The sequence below is a fragment of the Mytilus californianus genome, unplaced genomic scaffold (assembly GCF_021869535.1).
Source record: "Mytilus californianus isolate M0D057914Y unplaced genomic scaffold, xbMytCali1.0.p SCAF_11, whole genome shotgun sequence".
Lineage (NCBI taxonomy): Eukaryota > Metazoa > Mollusca > Bivalvia > Mytilida > Mytilidae > Mytilus > Mytilus californianus.
The window spans coordinates 14,233,382-14,256,297 of NW_026262593.1; the positions used below are offsets into that span (position 1 = coordinate 14,233,382).

General features: G+C 31.3%; 1 protein-coding gene across 1 annotated transcript; it reads left to right on the forward strand.

The window, feature by feature from the left end:
• Window positions 1–220: 220 nt before the first annotated feature.
• Window positions 221–22,105, forward strand: LOC127719609 (uncharacterized). Its single transcript, XM_052225833.1, has 19 exons — window positions 221–454; window positions 1,045–1,096; window positions 3,207–3,375; window positions 4,921–5,229; window positions 5,509–5,566; window positions 6,181–6,230; window positions 6,833–6,889; window positions 7,316–7,384; window positions 8,564–8,830; window positions 9,073–9,336; window positions 10,248–10,508; window positions 11,431–11,688; window positions 12,476–12,727; window positions 14,291–15,034; window positions 16,137–16,255; window positions 17,163–18,368; window positions 19,025–19,046; window positions 20,120–20,144; window positions 20,996–22,105. The coding sequence occupies exons 2-19, from the start codon at window positions 1,067–1,069 to the stop codon at window positions 21,870–21,872; spliced, it is 5,037 nt and encodes a 1,678-aa protein (XP_052081793.1). The 5' UTR covers window positions 221–454; window positions 1,045–1,066; the 3' UTR covers window positions 21,873–22,105.
• Window positions 22,106–22,916: the final 811 nt, after the last annotated feature.

A 22,916-nucleotide genomic window follows, 5' to 3' on the forward strand; every position in this document is an offset into this window, starting at 1 on the left:
ACAATTTTCTTAAAAACTAATTAACACATAAAACTTACAACGATGCAGGCGCTAAAAGCAAAAATAAAGTAAAACAATTTCAACACTATTTGGAACTCTATCGAACAATTTGCACATTCCGTGTTTGATAATAATGAGGCTTTGATGAATAGTTTTATCACTTAAATCAATATCGCCTTACTTATCTCTCTATCTATGTTAAAAAGAAGGAAATTATCATCAAACAAACATAAGTTGTTCATAAACAGTTCATGTTAACATAATAGAAATATCCTATTCTGCTGTTTTTTCATCAATATTAAACTGTCAAGCAATCACAATCGATTTTATCTAATCTTGAAATCTTATATATACGTTTCAATCGTAGTTCTTGTTACACACATTGAATGCAGGATGTAAAGAGGAAAATGAAAGACTTGTGTGATGTAACATAAGGAATTGATTTTCCTGGTCTGTAAGTATATATATATTTGTGTCATTCATAAATACTGTAATAATGCTGTGTATTAATAATCAATGAATTCCTTGCAATGTCAAACTGTGGAACTTTGCTATACATTTTCATTTAATATTAATATAATATACGCAGGACAAGTAAAGTTATGATAAAGCAAATATCACTAATTATAATGTTTTCAAAGAATAGAATCTCACGCATTCACACACACACACACACACACACACACACACACACACACACACACACACAGACAGCCACAGACACACACACAAGTAAATATACATATATACATCATATTTTAAGTGTCCACTCTTATAATTGGCGATCACAATTGTTTATTTTGGTCGTCTTGTGATGTCACGATAATACGAATAATAGATTTAGACAAAACAGGAGAAATGTAAACAAAATTTTGGTATACACAAATTATACCTGCTCTCAATGAAAAAAGTTTTAAATTGAAAATAACAAACAAATTATAATACTTAATCATTACCGTTTAAAACCTCGGACATGTATATCGCTTTTGTTAAATGCGTTACCGATTAATACAATCATACTACCACTTTAACTTATAATTTCAGCGAGACAACATGGAAAACACTTATGATGTTGCGTAAAGTTTTATTAATCTGTGTAAGTCTATTTTTATATGAGAATATAGTGCAGCTTTATCCCAAACAGTAATGAATTAATTATGAAATATGTAAACATATATAAACACCAAAAAACTTAGTTTTGAAATAATCAATGAAGCCAATGTTTTTGTTATGACATTTGATAATCAAGCAGAAACAGTTGGCACTAGGGATACCATAATGATAATTTCTGTCTTTTGTCATTATTATAGTATTCATTGCTTAGTTTATAACTTCTGTGCCAGTTCAACCGACCGATAAACTTGATAAACAAACAAAACAAACTGTAACATTGTTGAAAGCACTACATTCAACACTATATCAGTTTGATCCATTTATTTATTGTGTGGTTTAAAATATATCATTTATTTAGCAACTATTTGAATGTGTTATAAAAGAATAGTATAACTTAGAATTCATTATTTCTTTCTATACCATGAATGTACTTTATTGACTAGAACTCTAACGAAGAAATGTACATTCGTTATTCAATACATATCACGTCATGATAACTATAATTCTATCACATGAATTGATACTTATCTACCTACCATTTAAGGCTAATACAGAAGAAAGTGGATTAGTTAAAAAGTCGTAAAAGTGGTTAATATTCGGCACGTTCTCAAAATTTTCGATACGAATCCATCCGACGGTCATTCATAACCTCAATTTATTAACGCAGAAAATATCGACGTCATGTAGATATATTATGCAAACTAAATGCGTATGAAAATTTTTCTTCGTTCTTTTACCGCCAAATATACAAAACATACCTATTGATTAATCGGATTTAGGGGTGGGAAGTGAATAGAAAATGAATAGAATGAAGTTAATAGTAAATTGGAAATCCCTAATATGATATATATTTAACACAATAACCTAAGGTCAGTCCCCTTTGTTAAACAGTGCTGAACAGTGGTTGAACCACTTTTGGTGCCAAAGGACCCATCTCCTCTCGCCAAAAATCAAATGGTCATCTTCTTTGCGTTAATGTATATATATATATGACTAACCGTGTAAATTTAGGCTTAAAAAGTGCGAACTTTTAAAATTACTAAATACATTCTAAAACTGAAACCTCACAAAGTTAACAATATAAAAAAAGGAGGAAATACAATACAACATTAAAACAACTTCCCTTTTGATTATCGATTCGGTATTAACCTTTAGGAAATACACACATATTTTTTTCTTTCCTATAAGACATCGGTTGTGTAAACTTTATTCGACACGTGTTTTGCATGAGGGTCTGGATGGGGGTTTTCCATTCTGGAATCTTTCATTGTAATGACATTTTGATTTTCTTTATTGTGGCCTATACTTATCTCATCTTAATATAGTTTCACCCCATTAGTATGTGTTCCTTATGTAAAATGGGACCCTTTTAACTTCTTCGTATTTACTGTTAATTCATAAATTATTGCGTGCATTTGTTATCAAGATTTTCGAAGAATGGACAACAGAGGGAGATTTATTATTACGATTTTAGGAAAAGCTGCATTCATATATATATATATATATATATATATATATATCCATTTTGTTACATAGGTGATCCGTTTATTTGGCAATCGCCAATGGCAGTCAGTAGGATTTAAGAACATCCGTTGTTCGACCTGCTAGTCAAATGCGTTTTGTTAAAATATACTTTTTCACTTTTTTGGTCTTTTGGAAAATGTTGTTTGTGCTGTATTTAGACCACTCTACCAAGAAATTTGTTTTGCATGCACATGTATAAAAATTGCGGGTTTTATCCAACGCAATCATAGGTTTGAACGTTGTTTTCAATTTAGACTTGTATATATATATATATGTGTGTGTGTGTGTGTGTGTGTGTTTGTATTAGATGTCATAATGCAAGTTCTATTTATTCGATACTCACGCCGTCGCATTATTCGCATTAAGCAAATTCAAACTTCGCAATACTTTCTTAAGTTACAATATCTAACCGTGACGTATGAATAATCTATCCGATTTAATTAAAAGTTTTCCAAACCCTTAACTGTTACAATAAACAATTAGATAAACAATTGAATCAATATTACTGTTTGTCCACAAAGATGATATATTATATTAATAAAAACAATTGGAGCTTTATGTTTTTAAAGGTTTTTGGATGGTGTTTTCCTTTCAAATTGAAATGTCCAAGCGAATCACAGTGGTCTTTGAGAGCCAGAGCATTCTGCCCATCGGATCCATCAAAGTATTCCTGCATTCAGAATGATCTGACTGGAGGATTTACTGAAGATTGTTCAGTAGTCGAATTTGAAAGAGGAGGTACGTTTCTACAGTATATTTTTGGCGGACGACAAATGTATAATGTAAAGGAAGAAATATGCGTATATGACTGTTTATGTAGATACCAGTTTACTTCCATAAGCAACACGACGGCTGCCACATGATGAGGCGGATCTTTTTACCCTTCCGAAATACCTGAAATCATCCCCTGTTTTTGCTGCGGTTTGTGTTGCTCAGTCATTAGTTTTCTATGAAGTGTATATTGTTGTTTGTTTTGGTTTTTTTTACTATGGCGTAGTCAGTTTATTTACGACTTACTTATGAGTAAAATTCTTTTCTTTAATGGAATTATACCAAAAAATATTATAAATTCGTACTAAATGGGTACAACTGTTTATAAATATAATTAAATTTGTGACACATATAACATTTTCAAAACCAAACCTCTCCTAGTAGCACTTCCTTGTTAGTTTGCTGTCTTCCTGTATATAGAAAAACATTCGGTAAACAAATATCACAACAAACATACGTCTATTAATGGCATCTTAAAATCTATATATTTTGTTAATGACTGGCGATTTTAACTATTTTTATGTGTAGATGATAGACATGGTTTGAAACATAGGGCAAAGCCCTTCGGTGCACTACAAAGGTTTTACCTGCAAATAATGAATATATGTGATGGGCGTGACACTTTTTTCAAATCTAAAATTTGACATTGAGTTCAAATATGAAGGTCAGGGCTTATTTCAATGGTGCATGGCTCAACATCTTGTGGTGATGCACAACTATTACAAATATCAAAGCCTATCAAAGAGGATAACATAGTGATGTTCCGGACACGGAATCGTCCCACACAATCAATGTTGTTTACATAGTCGTCAAAGGTCAAGGTCACAGGAAGGTCATAATGATACTCGAAACACCATCTTTCATGACAACAATAATATCAAAAGATTAAAAATATTTTGTACACAAGGATGTATATGAAGAAGAATATATACAAAAAAGAGGAGGGTGATCGAGAAGAGTATACACAAAAAAAGAGAACGATGATGAAGTATATAAAGACGCAAGTGTAGACATAACAGTACAAAACAAATTAAAGATTCGAAATTGCTTATGTAATAAAAAGTAAAATAACAAAAATACCGAACTCCAAGGAAAATTCAAATCGAAAAGTATCTTATCAAATTGCAAAATCAAAGCTCAAACACATTAAACGAATGGAAAACGACTGTCATATTCCTGACTTGGTACAGACATTTCCTCGTGTAGAAAATGGTGGATTAAACCTGGTTTTATAGTTAGCTAAACCTATCACTTGTATGACAGTCGTATAAAATTCCATTATATTGACAACGATGTGTGAACAAAACAAACAGACACAATAGGTAAAAATGTCAAAAATAGGGTTCAAAATTGCGATTTAATCTTAATCACATAAAATAGACTAATATTATTAAAAGCTTAATTCCTACGGTTAGAAAACTGGTAGTCTTATTCGAAAACAAGAGGATTATATCAAGTATTCCTTGAGAATTAGCTTATTATGCTTATAAACTATTTTTTTATCATTAAAAGGCACAAAGACAATCTTACGTGGTAACTTTGATGCGGGACCGTGTTCTAAAGACCGATATCAACCAGGCCACATGAAGTATTCAACAAACGTTAGCAGTGGATGTGTATTTGCTAAATCGCTATGTAGCGAGGAAGGCCAAATCCTATTCGATCAAGGAAGTCCTACTCAAGATGTTGAGTGCAGATGTGACTATACAGAAAACTACGACTTCATTTTTAGACAAAATAATTCTAGGTATTGCAAGCCTTCAGAAGAAGATTGTGCTTGCTTTAAAAAGCAGTGTCTGACTAATTACGTACTTTCATCAGGTATACTTTTATTTATTTGTTAAAACAAAATTCTTACAGTTGTAATTGCAAGACAGTTGTGCGTATATATTTTAATGTTGTTAAGTATAACATGTTTAATTTAATAAAACTAATCCAAATTACTTATTTAACTAATATCATTATTAAATCAATTGCTTGGTACATGTATTAAGAAATCAGTCGGGTTTTATTTATTAGATGTGTTATGCAAAAACACTTTCTTGCTTGCCAAATCACCCTCTCTATACATGCTATATGTAAACACACATATATTTTCAGATTATGCGTGCATTTTAACTCCAGCAATAACAAATGAACCACTGCTTGATAAACCTAGGTGAGTTAGCCAAATGCAAATTTGAACTTGTAACCAGTTGAATTTTTAGTAGAGTAAATCCAATACATATATAACTAGTGGTCTTATTGTTGAATATAATTTGATATGAACTACCATTTAATGAGTTAAATCTAGATTTTGGAGAATTACTCTTAATTTTTTTAAACTCTTGGGACATATATCTTATCCTTAAATAAAAAAAAACTGAGGAAGGCAAATCAAACTGTACATTAAACATAAAAAAAAACATGTGTCGTAACAGAAGTGAAACGGAAAATATGGCTGATAACGACAGTTTGAAATGAAGATAAAGGCATTTTTAACTATCGTCGAAAATTATATGATGGACAAAAACAAAAGATAACTGAAAAATACTGTTCACACACACCTCATTAAAACTTGGTTAGATATATATGAAGATGCTTTTTTTTCAACTATGAACTTGGTCGTGTTATCATTTTAAGTTCAGTACGGACCGAAATATTTATGATCTTCCGTGTCATTGATGAGTTTTAAAGGCTAGCAAGTTGGTAATGTTGACAACCGTATTGTTAGAATGGTGATGTTAATTGTGACTTTGGAAAGCTGGTGATCGTAGTGAAATTATTTTTCAGAAACGAAACAGAAATCCTGTTGATTCCACAGAGTAATATCACAAAACGAGGTATACGTTTTATTCGAGAAATTTCCCCCTAAACTTCTAAATTAGTTTGCATGTATTTAAAGGTAAACTTTATTAGATGTATGTTATATATTTGTTTTTCTAGCAGGATTTCTAACGACTTTGTGATTGATTGATTGATTGGTGGTTTTTTATGCCCATTACAGTATTCTCTGCTATATCGTGATTGTCACTTTATATTTGTAGAGGAAGTTGGAGTGCTCGGAAATAACCACCGACCTGCGGTAGGAAATGTGGCAATCCTATGTATTCAATTAAGACCGGAGTCAAACGCAACTGCTCAATAATAATAATAATAATAATAATAATAATAATAATAATAATAATAATAATAATAATAATATGTTGATGACTATTATTATTATTAAAGTGATAGTAATAGTATTGGAAACGAAATGGAATGTTTCCTTTTAGAAAAAAATATTTTTAATTTCCTGTAGACGTCTGTATACATTTTGTTGCAATTTTGAATTTGAATTTGAATTTCTATGCCATTAAAATTGAACTTTCCTGTATAATAGTTAGGTCATGTTTTCGTAGATATTGATTAGATGACCAATTTTGCTATCATGCTCTGTTTACAGAGAGGTTTCATCTACCAACACGCACAGCAATTCTCCTCATTTTGATATTGATAATTGGTGAGTACAAAAACTATCCTTTGGACTGTTAGTTCATATAATACAAACACGCACATTTGCACAATAACATTTCCTTTTTAATGCAATATTTGATTACTTATTTAATTGCAATTTATGCCACAAATAATAACACGTAAGATTAAATTTACAAATCATTATATTCAATTCAATTAATTTTGACTAAATAAATAAATGTTATCATAATGGTATGGTATAAAAAAAGTTACCATAAAATACATTTATTGTTAATAAAAAAAATTAACATAAGATCTTTTCAAACAAGGAATAAATGAACACCAAAATATGCAATTATGAATCTCATTTAAATTAATACAATGCAGCATCAGAAAACTGAAATAATAACAAAAACCAAGCATAACACATTTTTCGATTTTGTTCTCAAAACCTCATTTTCTTCTGTTACAGTTGTTTTCCTGGGTCCATTTTGTCATGACAAGGAGTTAGACAAGCTAATTGACCAGCACGTACGAAAAGGTTTAACGCTTGATTTTAGATGTACAATTTCCATCCACACTATTTTCAACTCTTTATCATAAGTAATGTTCAGAAATATCGGTGTTGTTCGGTCACGAGTTGAATATTTTTCGATATTTGAATTCTTTGATTAGTTATTCTTTTTATTACGTTGATAATGAGCTTTTTAATGGAATTAAAGTAGAAAATGAGAGGAACTATATCTTTTTCTACGCATTCACAATTTCCTTTGATGCGACACCGTTTGTTGTATGGCGTCAGAGGAGTGAAATGACCGAGGTTATTTCACATGTGAAATTATCGGTTTTTATTAAATTGGGAAATGACGGTAATTCATTGCATCAATGTAATAATATAGAAGTCCAAGTCCAAGTATATTCGGTATACACAGTGATTATAGTGATATGCCTGTCGGACATGGTTCATGTGACCATGACTGCATTTCCATTGTTCAGAGGTCAACATTACGTTTTGTGGGTTATATACTATAGGCAAATTTATCAACACGACGTATAAAAGTATTGTTATGTATACATGTTTCCTGGATAAGATCAGCCGATCATGACCTCATTTTATATGATTCATTTGCCAAAGACAATTTTTAGTGATTATGTTCGTTTCGAAGATACAATAAGCAACTTGTAATCTATATCCGGCGAAGATAATATCGTAAGGTGTACTTATGCGTCTAACAGGATTCCTATGGACTTGACTAAATCAAGTTGGATTATTTATTACTTCAAGTTAATGATTGTTTGATCATAGTTTGCCTTACGTTCAGCGGCCAGGTATATATCATATGGTATTAATGCCATTGAACTTAATGAGCTTCAATATAAAATTAAATTATTATCTATTCATTTAAGTCATTTGTGCACGCTTGTTTTGTTTTCGGTCATGTTTATCATATTTTCTGACCCGTTCATATAGGCCTATTTGTAATAGCCTTGCGTTTTGTAGTTTCCGCCGTCGCAAAATAGAGAACAATCCTTGTTGATGGACTTTTTTAAAAGTTATTTAACGGTTTTTAGACTTATTATATACGATATTTTGTAGCCTTTGAAACCACTCCCAACGGAGATTACTTCAATAATAGTAATATAAAATGAAATAAAAACAGTTTAAATAAATAGATTTGAATAACTTGAAGTATATACAACATTAAAATCTCTTTTATAGTTTACTTTGTAAGAAACCTCGAAGAAGAGGTTAAAGGCATTGAAGGTAAATCTGAAAAAATTACATGTGAGCTTTCTAAAAAAGACGTTGCAGTACAATGGTTGAAAGATGGAACACCTATTCAATTTCCTTGTACTCGTTTTATCAAAGATAGTGGCGGAAGATATTACACATTAATGATCAGTGACTTAAAAATGGAAGATGATGGTGTAATTACTCTGAAAGCTGGGAATAGATTAAGTCAGGGATTGAAGTTAAAAGTTCTTCGTAAGTAAAATAGAGTCTTCATATTTTTATGGTTTGTTCATGGTGCTTATTTGTTCTTAAACGGACTCAAATTTTAATCAAAAAGGAAATAAGAGTACATTTTAATTTTACGATTGCATAATATAACTGCGAACCTCTATCCGCGAACATATTATTTAAAAATGAGACGGGTTTAAGAAACAGAGACAATCCGTCGTTAAATATTTTAATTATTTTGTTCAGAACTGTATTTATTTTTTCAGCATATTTTACCACAAATTTAAAACCACTTACTAGTACTGAAGGTCAAACTGTTTTTATTGAATTCCAAACAGTTGAAAACATAAGTGATGTTACCTGCATTTGGTTCTTCAATGATAATGAAATAAACGATTCTGAGAAATATCTGACAAGACAATCAGGAGTCGATTGTCAATTGACGATAAAGGAAGTCAAACCTATCGATAGTGGGGAATATCAAATCAGAATAAGGAATATTTCAAGACGTACAGAGTTAAAGGTGCAATGTATGTATCACTTACTAAACAGTATAAAAAATTTCCAATGAATAACTTTTCAAAACAGTTTGGTCTTGGTTTAAGGTTATTATAAAATAAGGAGATGTGGTTTTCTAATGAGAGAAATGTCCAATAGCGTCTACTATAAGTCACCGTTGGGGTTCTTTGATATGCTGAATCTGACCGTAAAATATAGATTTTTGATTTGTGCACGGTTTACAAATTCGTCCACATTAAGGTCCAAAGGGTCCATGATTAAACTTAGTTTGATTTTAACAAAAAAAATCAAGAGTTTTTTTTTGATATGCTGAGTTTGATTATAGTGTTTGATTTTGATCCTAGTTTTCAAGTTGGTCCAAAACGGATTCAAAATCAAACTATGTTTGAATTCAACACAAATTGGATATATGGGGTTCTTTTATATGCTGAATCTAAATGTGTATTTAGATTTTAGATTTTTAACCCCGTTAACAAATTGGTCGATATTGCGTTCCAAAGGGTCAAAATTAAACTTGGGGTTCTTTGATATGTAGAATCTAATATTTATATTTTGGATATTGGACCATAATAGATGAAAGTCCAATTTCAAGTTTTAAGTTCTTAGACAACATTTTTTCTGTGTAAGATACATTGTGTACCTATGCTATGTAAAATATTTAATCACAATCAAAATTCAGAGCTGTATTGCACATTTAATAGATATTGCCAGTAGGTTCATAGTTAAAAATAAATATAGCACCTTATTCTAATTTTAGAAATTATGTATAAATGTATTAAAAACATTTTCAGACTTTCTCAAAATAAGTGTTCATATCTTAGTTAAGTAGATGTTTAAGGGGATAGTTTATGATAGACCTGTTTTCAAGAGATACGTAACATTAATACAATTTCCCTGATACAATTTCTTTTCTGATATTCAGCTTACTTCAAAGCTGATCTGCGACCTATTCCTTGTGTCGAAGGAGGAGAATGTCTTTTAGAGTGTGAAGTAACTGGTAATAATAATATGCCTGCTATCTGGTTTAAAGATGGGAATCAGATAGATACATCTGAAAGAGTACTGATTTCTATGAACGGTACTAAACATCAATTGAAAATTTTGAATGTGAAGTCAGACGATCGTGGTGATTATAAAATAACAGTGAATAATGTATCACGGCAAGCCGATGTCAAAGTTATAGGTATGTTTATGTTATCTTTACAAGAGAAAGTGTCTTATTTTTTGCATTCGCTTTTGTAAATGTTGTTCTGAACAAAACTTCATTTACATATACCTATCCCCATTCTGTGTTGTACACGTTGATGACAGATCTTTGTTACGTCTGTTAAAGTTATTCACATTTTCCCCTGACTAAGATTGACCATTTATATGGGGGTTATATATATACTGTACATGTATAGTCTTCTGGTATCCAGCTTCTCTTGCGAGCGAACGGTTATGTTCAGATTACTGTTTACATCACAATTCAATTTTGGGTCCTCATTGCGGTCCGCATTTAAGTCATGTCGATCTCATTCAAAAACAATTCAATGATTGGGTTGGACAAAATTATATTATGTTGCAGAATCGAAACAATATTCGTAGTGTAGGAAAATATAAATGTATTTGTACTCTCTACGAAACAGTAGAACATCTCTGCGAGCCTCACTTTTTCTTTTGATTCTAAAGCTCGTCAAATACGCTACATATTTTTCAACATTGTAGTAATATTGTTTATATAATTATTGACTATTCATTGAGCGTCATTTCCTCGAAGCAGTTCTTCCTTTCGATAAGGAAATAACCTGCCTCAAATTATAGATTTATAGAGTCCGAAAAGGAAATAACGCGACATTTAGAATAAATAATTATCATGAGTATTATCAATATAAACTACACTGACGAATGAATCAAGATTTACAAACGCTGTTCGTTCTGACATTCAAATGGCAATAACATAAACGTATTTTGAAATCCATGTCTGAAGATGTGTTTAATTCGATTGATAATTTTTTCACTAGTATAATTTGGCATTGAACTATTGTGTATACTATGATTTAGCGTCTAATCTTGTACATGTTAAAACAGGTGGATAAATTTGCCAAGACATTTTTATATTTCAGATCTATTTTCAAAGCCTTTGACGAACACCAGTTGCATGGAGGGTCTAAGGGCAGTTCTTATTTGTGAAGTGGTCGATAAGCAAATCAATGCCAAGTGGTCAAAAGACGGTATACCAATTGGTGAAAATTCTGACATATTTGTTCAGTCGTCTGATGGCATTCACAAGTTATGCATAAATCAAACTGATAAAAACAGTGAAGGACAGTATCAAATCAACGTTGGAAATAGAAACAGTTCAGCATATTTAAAAGTAACAGGTCAGTCATTGACCCTAAATATAATCAAATTTAAACATTTTATCATAAGATTTCCCCAGATTCTGTTTGTGTAACTTTTGTGTCAAATTTTCGAAATAGGTTGTCATATATGTCATTAATTAATGGTTTTTTTAAGAATAGTTGATGGAATATCTTTGATAATTTGTGTCGAATGTCAAAATTTAATGTTGAATGTTACAAAACGAATGTTGAATATTGAAATGGAATGTTGAATGTAGAAAATCGAATATTGAAAGTTGAAAAATGAATGTTGAATATTGATATTGAATGTTGAATGTTGAAAAACGAATTTGAATATTGAACTCGAATGTTAATCGTTAAAAACAAAGAATGTTGAATATTGAACTCGAATGTTAATCGTTAAAAACAAAGAATGTTGAATATTGAACTCGAATGTTGTATGTTGAAAATTAAACTTTGAAATCGAATATTGAAAGGATAAATAAATTGTAAAAAGAAAAAAAATATGAAAATAGCAAATTTTGAATGTTGCTTGGATGAATGTTAAATATTGAATATTGAACTTGACATCCTTCTTTGCTTTTGGATGGTTTGCTGTATATGTAGAAACCTTATTACTTAGGGAAGATCACATCCGAATTTCAATCGTAATATTGATAATAGAGCCTGTAAATTTAAACACAATCCATGTACACTTATTATTCATTTGATTAAACGTATTCGTTAGGCTTCTCGATTCAATGATATATATAAAATTTCTTAAATGAAAATATCTTTAGAAGAATTTTTACACTTTTACTAATAGCAATGCCAGATTTTATCAGACGAATGCCACTTGAAGATAGAGAAAGATATCTGAGGACTGCTAAAGATGGTACAATGAAGAGACGACACATTAGAATTATGATTGTTGGAAAATATTCAGCCGGTAAAACTTGTTTAATGCGACGTTTACTGAATGAGGAAATTAATGACGTTATAAGTACAGATGGCATTAACGTAGAAGTAAGGAGATGTAAAGTAAGGATTTCAGACGGACAGTGGATTTTTAGTGAAGGTTTGTATTTTCGACGAAAAATTGAATTTTTGCGCATTTTATATTTTCTTTGAAAGTACTAGTAAAAGCAAAGATAAAATTTCTTTGCTGCTTAGCTTATATTGCATTTTATATCATATTAAATACGAGTTATATTTGTGTATTTATTGTATGGTAGTTTTAACTTTCTTTAACTTTTCAACTGATTTTTACAGTTTGTTCTTATGTTCTGCTGTTACAATACTTTTCAAGGTTAAAAAATGAAAACAACACGTTATAAATTTCATGCGTCCGAAGCGCTTTTCTGGATTTACCCTCATCAGCAACGCTCAAAGCCAAACATTTGAAAGTCAAGGATTTATAAGGACCGAAAACGTTGAAGAGCTATAAACCAAAAAGGACATAAAAATAGCCAAATCCATCTAAGGTCAACATTGCCTGAGGGAGTTGAAACCTTAGTTTTTTTCTTAATTTCAAAATTTATAAACGGGCAATTTTAGAAAGTTTGTTATAAATCATGTCAATAACGAAGTACTAACTACTGAGCTGATGATACCCTCGGGGACTGAAAGTCCACCAGCAGAGGTATCGGCGTAAGGGGGGGTGCCCATAAACATATTTAACCCCAGGAAATGTGTCTGTCCCAAGTTATGACTTGCATTGTAGTGGTTGTCGTTTGTTGTTATATATTACATTAGTTTTTCGTTGAATGTTTTGTACATGAAACCAGGCCGTTTTCTCGTTTGAATTGTTTTAAATAATGTTTACCGATTTGACTCGAATTCTTACATTTGATTTATAAAATACTTAAACGTTTATCCAAATTACAAAAAAGTCTAAAATAAACAACCAAAAATGCATGGACTCGATTATATGTATCAAAATTTCGTGTGTTTTTTTTTGTCTAGACGTCATCTAATTTACCATCGAGATGACCTCCGAAGACTTCTGACGGTCATATAACCCCATATAAACATATATATAGATATAAACAGATAGCGTTCACGTGCAATTGGGTTTTTCTAGGTCTGTTTGATTTCAAATTGTAGGTTAAAAGGTGTGTTGATCATCATTTTTGCCCGTATAAGAATGATTTTGTTGTGGATCGAATCAGTCAACCAAAAAGTTCATCCTTGTTTCACTTTCAATATTGACAATCTTTTCCTTTAAATGAATATGCACGTAACCCATCTCCAGCTAAGGGGTAAAATTGAAGGTCACATGAATACGGATTCAGTGAGATTGAATTATTCATCAAGGATGTTCGTTAGCTTATTCTGACAAAATTGAACCAAACTGGCTGCTAAAAGTGAATCATTATTTAACTTTATCACTTTCATTAATGATTAAACAAACAAAAAATCATGTTCTAAAAAATGTATATCTCGTAGATAATGCCCCTTAAACATGGTTTTAATTATTTATGTTTCTTTGGGGAAAGGAACACAAACTGGTTTAACAATAAGAAATGCATTTAATAAATTTAACCACATTTGTTATATGTCTGATCATTTTAAAGAGAATGGTCATGCATGCTATATGCCTTAAGCAATTATCTCCGTTATACTGAATAAAATATTTCAGAAAAATGCTACAAGCAGGACTTTGACGGAAAATTTAAGAACGCGTTGTCTGCAAAAATACATGATTACAGCAATCCGAAGCCTTTAGTTTCTGCCAATATAGAACAACTTGATTACATCAGCATTCACAGTAATGCCACAGACCAGTCGTTAAATAAAGACAAAACGACCCCTGTGGTCGAGGAAAACATTAGTCTAAAAAGTAGGAAACAAGATTCAAAGGACATCCAAACCGCTGAATTGGTGGCTCCAAAAAGATGTCACACATTAACCGAGGTCAAAGGCGATTTTTCACATAATGTCTTTCAACAAGATAGTAAATTATTGGATGAAAATGAAATGAAAAGTATGAAGGAAACATCAATTAGAACTATGTCAATACAGAAAAGCAACGACTTCGAACAAAATAGGACTAATAAAAGCAACACTGAACAGACAACAGAATTAAAAATAAAACCCTTACATGAGCTTCAGCCAAAGCAAATTCATACGGACGAATCCATTGAAAATAAGGAAACAGACCAGCTCTATCTGCTGTCCAATGTTCTGCAGAGTGAGGGCAATACAGACAATATAGAATGTGCTGAATGTGATTTTTGGGACTTTGCTGGACAAAGAGATTTTTATGCTACACATCAAACTTTTCTGACTATGAATGCAATTTACCTGTTGACTATAGACTTATCAAGTTTCGAAACAGCTCAGCCAGTCCAACAGGAAGGCGGTAAATTAGACGATATTGGAGGTAAGCAAAAACAGTATTCTAAATTGGTAATTCAATGCATTTTGTATCTGCTATCAAAACAGAAACAAATACCAGACGGTGAAGCAAAGGTATAATTGTGTTACATACATGATTCTAATTGAGATTGAAATAATTTGAAGAATTTAATATTTCATCATTAAGATGAAATGTGACTTATCGTTTCAAATATAATGGAAAAATTGACATTTAGTTATTGCATACATTGTTCTATTCTAATTACTAAAATATAGTTAAATCAGTGAAACCAAATCATCTTTTCTTTATGTAAGGTAGCTTTAAATAAATCCTTTAAAGTTACTTCATCTTTATATTAAACAAGTGAAACGATGTGAGGCAAATATGAGGAAAACAACATCTGTTACCTTCGCTGAATATCTGAATTAAAGATATTTTGTTCGATATGTAACAGTCAGCTTGATATTTACTAGTGAAAACATTCAGATAATTAAACGTCCAGTATGTGGTTCAGTTTTTTTTAATATCTTTTTCAAAAACTGTTTTGAAATTTATGAACGTTTTTAATTATCAAAAACTAGATGATAACTTTTGATTTTCTGTATTTAAATGATGAATTTTTGTTCAGTTTACATTCACATGCAGTCTTCGGATTAACAATTTTTCTACATAAATCATGCAAAAAAATAGAATAGAAAACCTTTTGAAGATTGGGAAATTGCATCAGTAGAAAAAGTTGAAGTATTTTTTTGTTTCTTTTGTAAATTTATTATGAAAAGAATCAAAACATATATTGAAAAAAAAAATCCCGAAAAACAACCCAGAAAACATAACAAAACAACGGTAGTCCCGTTAAAGTCAAGTATATTATTTTAATCATTTATCTACAATGTCAGGTTGAACAATATCATAATATATAGAAAGAGTACACAATGATAACATTTTTAAATGGTTGACGCGTTTGTCGACTTTAATGTTCTTTTTATATCTTCGTTTTCATAAGAATAGAAATGTCGGTAATGTGTCGAACATTTTCCGGGGAGGCGTCCAGAGTTGTAAATGAGCGTGACTCCAAAGATATCCCTTTGCTGACTTTGTTGAGTAAAACAGAATTTTTTATTTTTAGAATACACAAATTACTGGTTGGATTGTATTCATTGTTACTCAACACAGAATCGAAAAGAAAAGATGGAAGAAAGAGAGCCTCCAGTTATCATTGTTTGTACAGGGATAGACAAAGTAACGGTAATAAGTCTGATTCATGTTTGTTTATAAATTATGTGCAAAATTTCCATCTGTTTTGACTGCAAAAATAGTTGATAAATATTGTTAGTTTTATCTTTAGTTTGAAAACAACAACCAAAACGTTTATATAACTATAGGGTTGGCGTTACTATATGATATGTGCCAAAAAGTACAAAAGATTCCAAGATTGGGCAATGAAAACCATTATCAGAAGACAGACAGACAGACAGTTAAAACAAAAACTATTTAAACAAAGAAAATCAAAATGGAATATAGACAAAGTACATAAGCAAAAATGAAAGACAAGAATACAAAAATGACCATAGCACAATAACATAATTGCAGGATGTATAAATACCTAGCCACGCCAAAAGTAGATACCAAAATGAAATAAACAATAAAGGTAAAAATATACAAAGACAAATAACAAGAACACAATAACACGTGATTAAGATGATTTACAACGTCAGTACCTGAAATCTATATTTCAAGACCATCATGTATTATTTGTGAAGTTGATTCGGAATATTTATCAACAAAGTCTCGGTATCTTCCGATTAACCTTTCTAGTAAAAAGGACGAGACGTTCATTGACATAACCATGGTTCATCAACTTTCTGCTCAGACACTGGTGAGATTTTATAAAGTTTGAGTAATAGCTTCACGCTCTTGAATACCGAAAGAGTTAGGAAATGTATATCCCATATGCAAGTGAAGTTGACATATTGCTGCTAAGGTGGAGAAAATTTATAATTTCTAAATTAAAATCGTCTCGTTTGTCATAGATTCTGGTACTGAGATGAAAACTCGCGTCAAATTCGAGGTATAAGTCTATAAATCATGAACTAACCGACAGATAAAAAAACTTTTCTTAAAACTATTTCATTATTGTGTTTCTACTCTATAGGATTTCCATAAAGTTACAAAAAGCTTCAAACATCACTTGGAAGAAAATGTTGGTTCTCATCCCAAACGGTTCCATATAAGAGACATTGTCTACCTCTCAAACAAAGATAAAGATAAAAATAAGTTTGACATTCTTCGTTCAAAAATATGGAAAACTGTCAAAAGCATGTCTTCTTGGGAAGACGAACTTCCATTATCATGGATACATCTTGAAAAACAGTTACAAGTCAAAAGTGATAAGGAAAATATAGTTTCTTTGGAAGATGTTATGAAAATTGGTCGTGAAAGTACTTTTCCAGTGACAAATGAGGAAGATGTCATTTCATTTCTACGAGTTCAACATGAGATGGGGAATATTATTTTTTTCCACAGACTGAGAGAGTATATTATTTTGAATCCGGTATGGTTAGTAGATGCATTCAGATGTCTCGTATCACCGTGTGAATTCCAACAACATCATCTTGATATAGATAATTTAAACCAGATAGCAGACACTGGCGAAATTATGATTGATTATATAGAGCAGATGTTTACCAAGGTACCGAAACTTAACTTTTTCAAGCATAAAGATCATCTACTAAAAGTAATGGAAGAATTTGACATAATTGTCAGGCCAAAAACTAGACGACCTCTTTCGTTCCAGCAAGGCTATTACATACCCTGCTTAATTAAATATGGAACATTTGCAACAGTAAGTGATAATTTCGGTGTCAATAAGAACAACTGCCAGAGAACACCGTGGGTTTGCCTAGAATTTGATTTTTTACCACCGGCATTCTTTAACCATATTTTAGTTCACTTAATTCGAATTTACCATGTGAGTGAAGCTGATGTGAAATCCCGACTAGCACTGTATAGTAGTTTCGGTGTTTTCGATTTAAACAAGTCGGCAACGTCAAAACTTGTTCTTTGTACTGCAAATGACACAATAGCCTTTCAGGTATGGCAATGGCTTAGAGATAGATCACAATTTGTATACCTTCGAACGAAAATAGAAGAAATAGTCGATGATGTTATCAAGAGGTATCGAATGGATATCAAATACGACGTCAAATATAAATGCAAAACTGGAACATTTTCAAAACAAATGGGTAGAAAAACTGCCAGTGAGCTAAGTCAGCTGAAAAAGTACTGTTGTTCGGAACACAACGAAAACCATGAAGCAAAAGAAATAATTGACGTATGGATAGAGCAGCAGAAATCTAAGGTGAGGTTGAAGGCATGTCTCTTTGTCTTTTTGGCATAATTGTCACATTGGCAATAATGCCACATCGCCTTGTTTTAATATTATACCGCAGTTTACTGAATATTGTTTTGGAATAGAGGTTTCATGGAAAATTCAATTAATTTAACCCGTGACGAATAATGACAAAGTAACATGCCAAGTATTTAGCTACATTTAACTCAAGATAATCATGAATTTATGTGTTTCCTTATTATGTGTACTTACGTTATTAACGAAACCTTAGTATCATAAATTGGTATACTGTAAACCAACTAATTTTCGCGTCTTTCGCGAGTAGAAAAATAACGCGAATTTAAATCGTCGCGAATATGTAATTCTTGGATCTTTCCTCATTCAACTACATCAAGCAAATTTGAAAATCGCAAAATTAAACCGTCGCGAAGTGGGCTAGTAAGGGCTAAACGCGAAATAAAGTATCCGCGAAAATAAGTTGGTTTACAGTAAGTCGAATAGTATACATACAAAGAATTTGTTTAACGCAAATCCGCTTCTTTGCTTTTCTCTTGGTACATTGTATGATAAATAACGTGTTTTGTATAGTTGTACATATTCAATTGAATTAAGGAAATCGCGTATTTGCTATGCCTTTATGTGCCCTTTATAATGTTTACTTTCAGGGATTTCCCGAAGAGACAATCGGTACGTATTCTATGTCGAGAGCGGATAAATATTGTATTCCACAAGATTTGGTTGTGGAATCTGTTTCTCTAATGATTGTTAAACGAAATGCAGACAAATTCAATCCTTTCTTTCGAATGATCTGCAAAAAGATGTGTTCTTTCTATGTGACGTCATCAGGCATGGTCGCCTTTTTACATGACGTGACAATAGAAAATACAGAGAAAAGCAAGAAGATTTGACGTCTTAATCGAATTTTGACTAGGTCAGGAAAGGATAATTCGTGTAAGAATTAGAGAAAACAAGATATACTCTTGCAAATTCTTCAGGATAATAAATGTTTATATTTCAAAGTGAATAATGAATTTAAGTAACACTTTATAATTGCTATTCGTTTTTAGCGCTTTTCTGGATTTACCTAAAGGAAACTCACAGCCAAACATTGAAAGCAAGGATTTAAAAATACCGAAACACGTAAAAAGCTATAGGACCAAAAACGACTTTTAAAAAAAACCGAATCCATCTACGGTCAGCTTAACCTAAGGGAAATTGAACCAAAAATGTTAAGGAAGTGACCCTTTATTAACCGGAAGTAGTTATTTTTTAATTATTTTCAAGTAAAACTCACTAAAACTTTTTATTACAAAAATCAGTGTAAAGTAAGGTTCAAATGAAACCGGAGGTAAAATTGATTCAACCGGATGTACCAGATTATTTCCTTTATTTTAAGCAAATGTATGTAAAAACCATTTTTTTTTTAATCAGCAAAAATTAAGCTATTATCGGATACCAGAATTTTACATTTCAAACCGGTAGTGAATATTTTCCTATCCAAATACATCAGTTGGGGTGGAAAGACCTTCTATTGTTCTCTTAACATTTGCTTTTTGATTATTATTTTGTTCTTTTCACGAAATAACAAAGTCATATTTACAGCATTTACCAGCTTTATGAAGTATAAATTTGTGATCTACGTATATTGGATAACTCTACTGTATATTATAATATATCTAATGTTATTGCAATTGCTGAACGATTTTAAGATTCAGTGTCAATTTTGAATTAATAATAAATTCATTTAATTATTTTTACAGATCGCGAATGGAATAAGCAGATAAAGTAAGTTTTTACAGACAATTTTTTTCAATTTTACATCATTATCTAGATTGCAAATTTGACAGCTAGTTTTACTATAAATAATGAAGAGACACATTTCGTCATACCTTTACTAAGCTGTTCACAAAGATGTGGAAAATAGAAAATAGAAAAAGATAAGTTGAACAGGTTCCCGCTTTTGTGCTCGATGTCTTGGGTTGTATACATTTGGGGCTTGCGCGTTCCTGATAAATTTGTATTCAGAAAAAAAAACGAAACTCACGAAATTTTGCCCTTTCCTCACATTATTGGAGTTATTGCTCTTTAATGCCGATTTTACCAATATTGATTGTTTTCCCTATTATCTTGAAAGCTATAATAAATAGGTAGACTTTAAATAGCAAAAATGATGAGCATGACAAGATCTACAACTAAGTCAGCAGAGCTGACTCGTCAGTCGACTCATTATAGGAGTTAGTGTTCTTTAAGTACGATTTGTACAATTTTTTGGCGTTTTTGCCTATTTTCCTGAAAACTAGAAAAGATAGATAGAAAGTTTATATAACAAACATGATCAACAAGAGAAGATCTACCAAAATAGTTTGCTGACTCTTTATAGTAGTGATTGTTCTTAAATAACGATTTTGTTTACCCTCTTTTGGGGGAAAACAAAGAGAAAAACTGTAAACTGAATAAATGATCAGCAATATATACAAGATGAACAAAAAAGTGATTTTAGTCATGAATTATTCTTGTCTACAATGTTTGAGAGTGTCCATTGTTGAAAATGCACATAGACCTAGGTGAGCGATACAGGCTTTTTAGAGCCACTAGTTTTCAATTCATGGATATAATATATAACGATACCATTTCAGGTGCAAGTCATGTGGTTTAGTTGCAGTTTATTGGTGTGAGAATTGCGAAAAAGCCATGTGTGAAGTGTGTAATGAGAAACACACACTTGCATCAACACAGCATACAGTTGTCAATGTGTTAGACAAGTATATATTAAAGAATCAGTTTGTGGTGGATAAAGCTTCAATTTGTGACATTAAAATGCTTAGTGAAACCCTATTAGTTGCTGATTTCATCGGAAAGCAACTTATTCTTTACAATACCAATGGAATAGACCAACGCACTGTACCTTTATCGAAAGGGCCGAGAAAAATAGCTATTGTTGACAACAAACGTGTTGCAGTGAGATTATTCAGAGATAGTAAAGTTGTGATAGTAGATTTATACCAAAGCGGAATTTTCGAAATAGATATAAAGGAAAAATGTCATGGAATTATGTACATGAACAACAAACTATTTGTAGGCTGTGATGATAATACCTTAAGAGTATTTGATTTGAACGGAGAGAAAATTAAGACTATTGATATGCCATTTAAGCCTTGGTATATCTGTAGTGATAGTGAAAATCGTATTTTATGCACCGAAGAATATAATGCAAACAAAGTGTCTTGTTTTGATCAGGATGGTAACGAACTGTTTATCATCAGTAATAACTATATGGTTGGAGTAGCAGGAATAACAGTTGACGATAATGGGTTTATTCTTGTCTCTTGTAAGAACTCACATAACGTTCATAGAATAAATCCAAATGACAAAAAGAGTGAAATCATAATTTCAAAGATTCCGGGATTGTCAACGGACTGGTTTCCATATATCTGCTTCGATTCTCAGTCAGAATCAGTGATCATTGCCCGTGAAGATAAGGTGTATGTGTATGCCAAGCAAATGGATTTATAAGTTATAAGCTATTTTATGTTAAGTTTAGTTGTTGTAAAAACAAATAATCTATAGTGTACATTTCAAGAGATAATATTCATAAAAAATAGTTTTCTTATACACATATGAATCTTTTATAAATATTGAAACACCAAACATCGATAACAAAAGGAGTAACCGATCAAAAATATTGCAATACATTTTTTATGAATTGTATGACTCAAAAATAACAAAAATAATAAATAAATAAAATTTCTTGCCAAATCTTGTGTTCAATATTTTACGACAATGTCATCTTTGGTTTCTTTTTACTTCTGTATGCGTTGCAGTTGCAATTTACGTCCTCTTTTTGTCGTATTTTGTGATATCTTACGTTTTTACGTATATTTTGAATGAATCACTAAATGACTACATGGTGTTGCTTGTCCGTTTTTGACGTTTAATGTTATTTGCTCATTTTATATTTTATTTCCTTTTTAACATGGGTATGGAAATATCTATGATTATACTAGAAACATGATTTATCAATATACACCATGACAAAATGTCTTATCTCATATCACGTTTATTACTTCTGATGAGAATGAAAAAGTTAAAAAAAAAAACGATCCTTGTGAAGCAATGAAATTTTTGTTTGATTAGGTATACAAATGAAGAAGTAATTGTAATCTTACATCTAGAACACAGTCACCATACCAACACATTTAAATTGCGTAACAAAATCTTAGTGCAAACTGCTATATGTAGTGATATGGTAGTGACATTGCTGATCTTAATTGTAGTAAGACCGACTATACAAGTCTTATAGTTAGAAAATTCAATATTTACTGAATAATACATACTAAAATTGAGAATGGAAATGGGGAATATGTCAAAGAGACAACAACCCGACCAAAGAGCAGACAACAGCCGAAGGCCACCAATGGGTCTTCATTGCAGCGAGAAAATCCGCACCCGGAGGTGGTCCTCAGCTGGCCCCTAAATAAAATTGTGTGCTAGTTCAGAGAAAATGGACGTCACACTAAACTCCAAAACATATAAATGAAATTAAAAAAACCATACAAG

Coding starts and splice junctions, on each gene's coding strand:
- LOC127719609 (XM_052225833.1), top strand. CDS start 1,067: ATGATGTTGCGTAAAGTTTTATTAATCTGT. Junction 7,385..8,563: donor TGACCAGCACGTACGAAAAG/GTTTAACGCTTG, acceptor TCTCTTTTATAG/TTTACTTTGTAAGAAACCTC. Junction 20,145..20,995: donor GAATGGAATAAGCAGATAAA/GTAAGTTTTTAC, acceptor ATACCATTTCAG/GTGCAAGTCATGTGGTTTAG.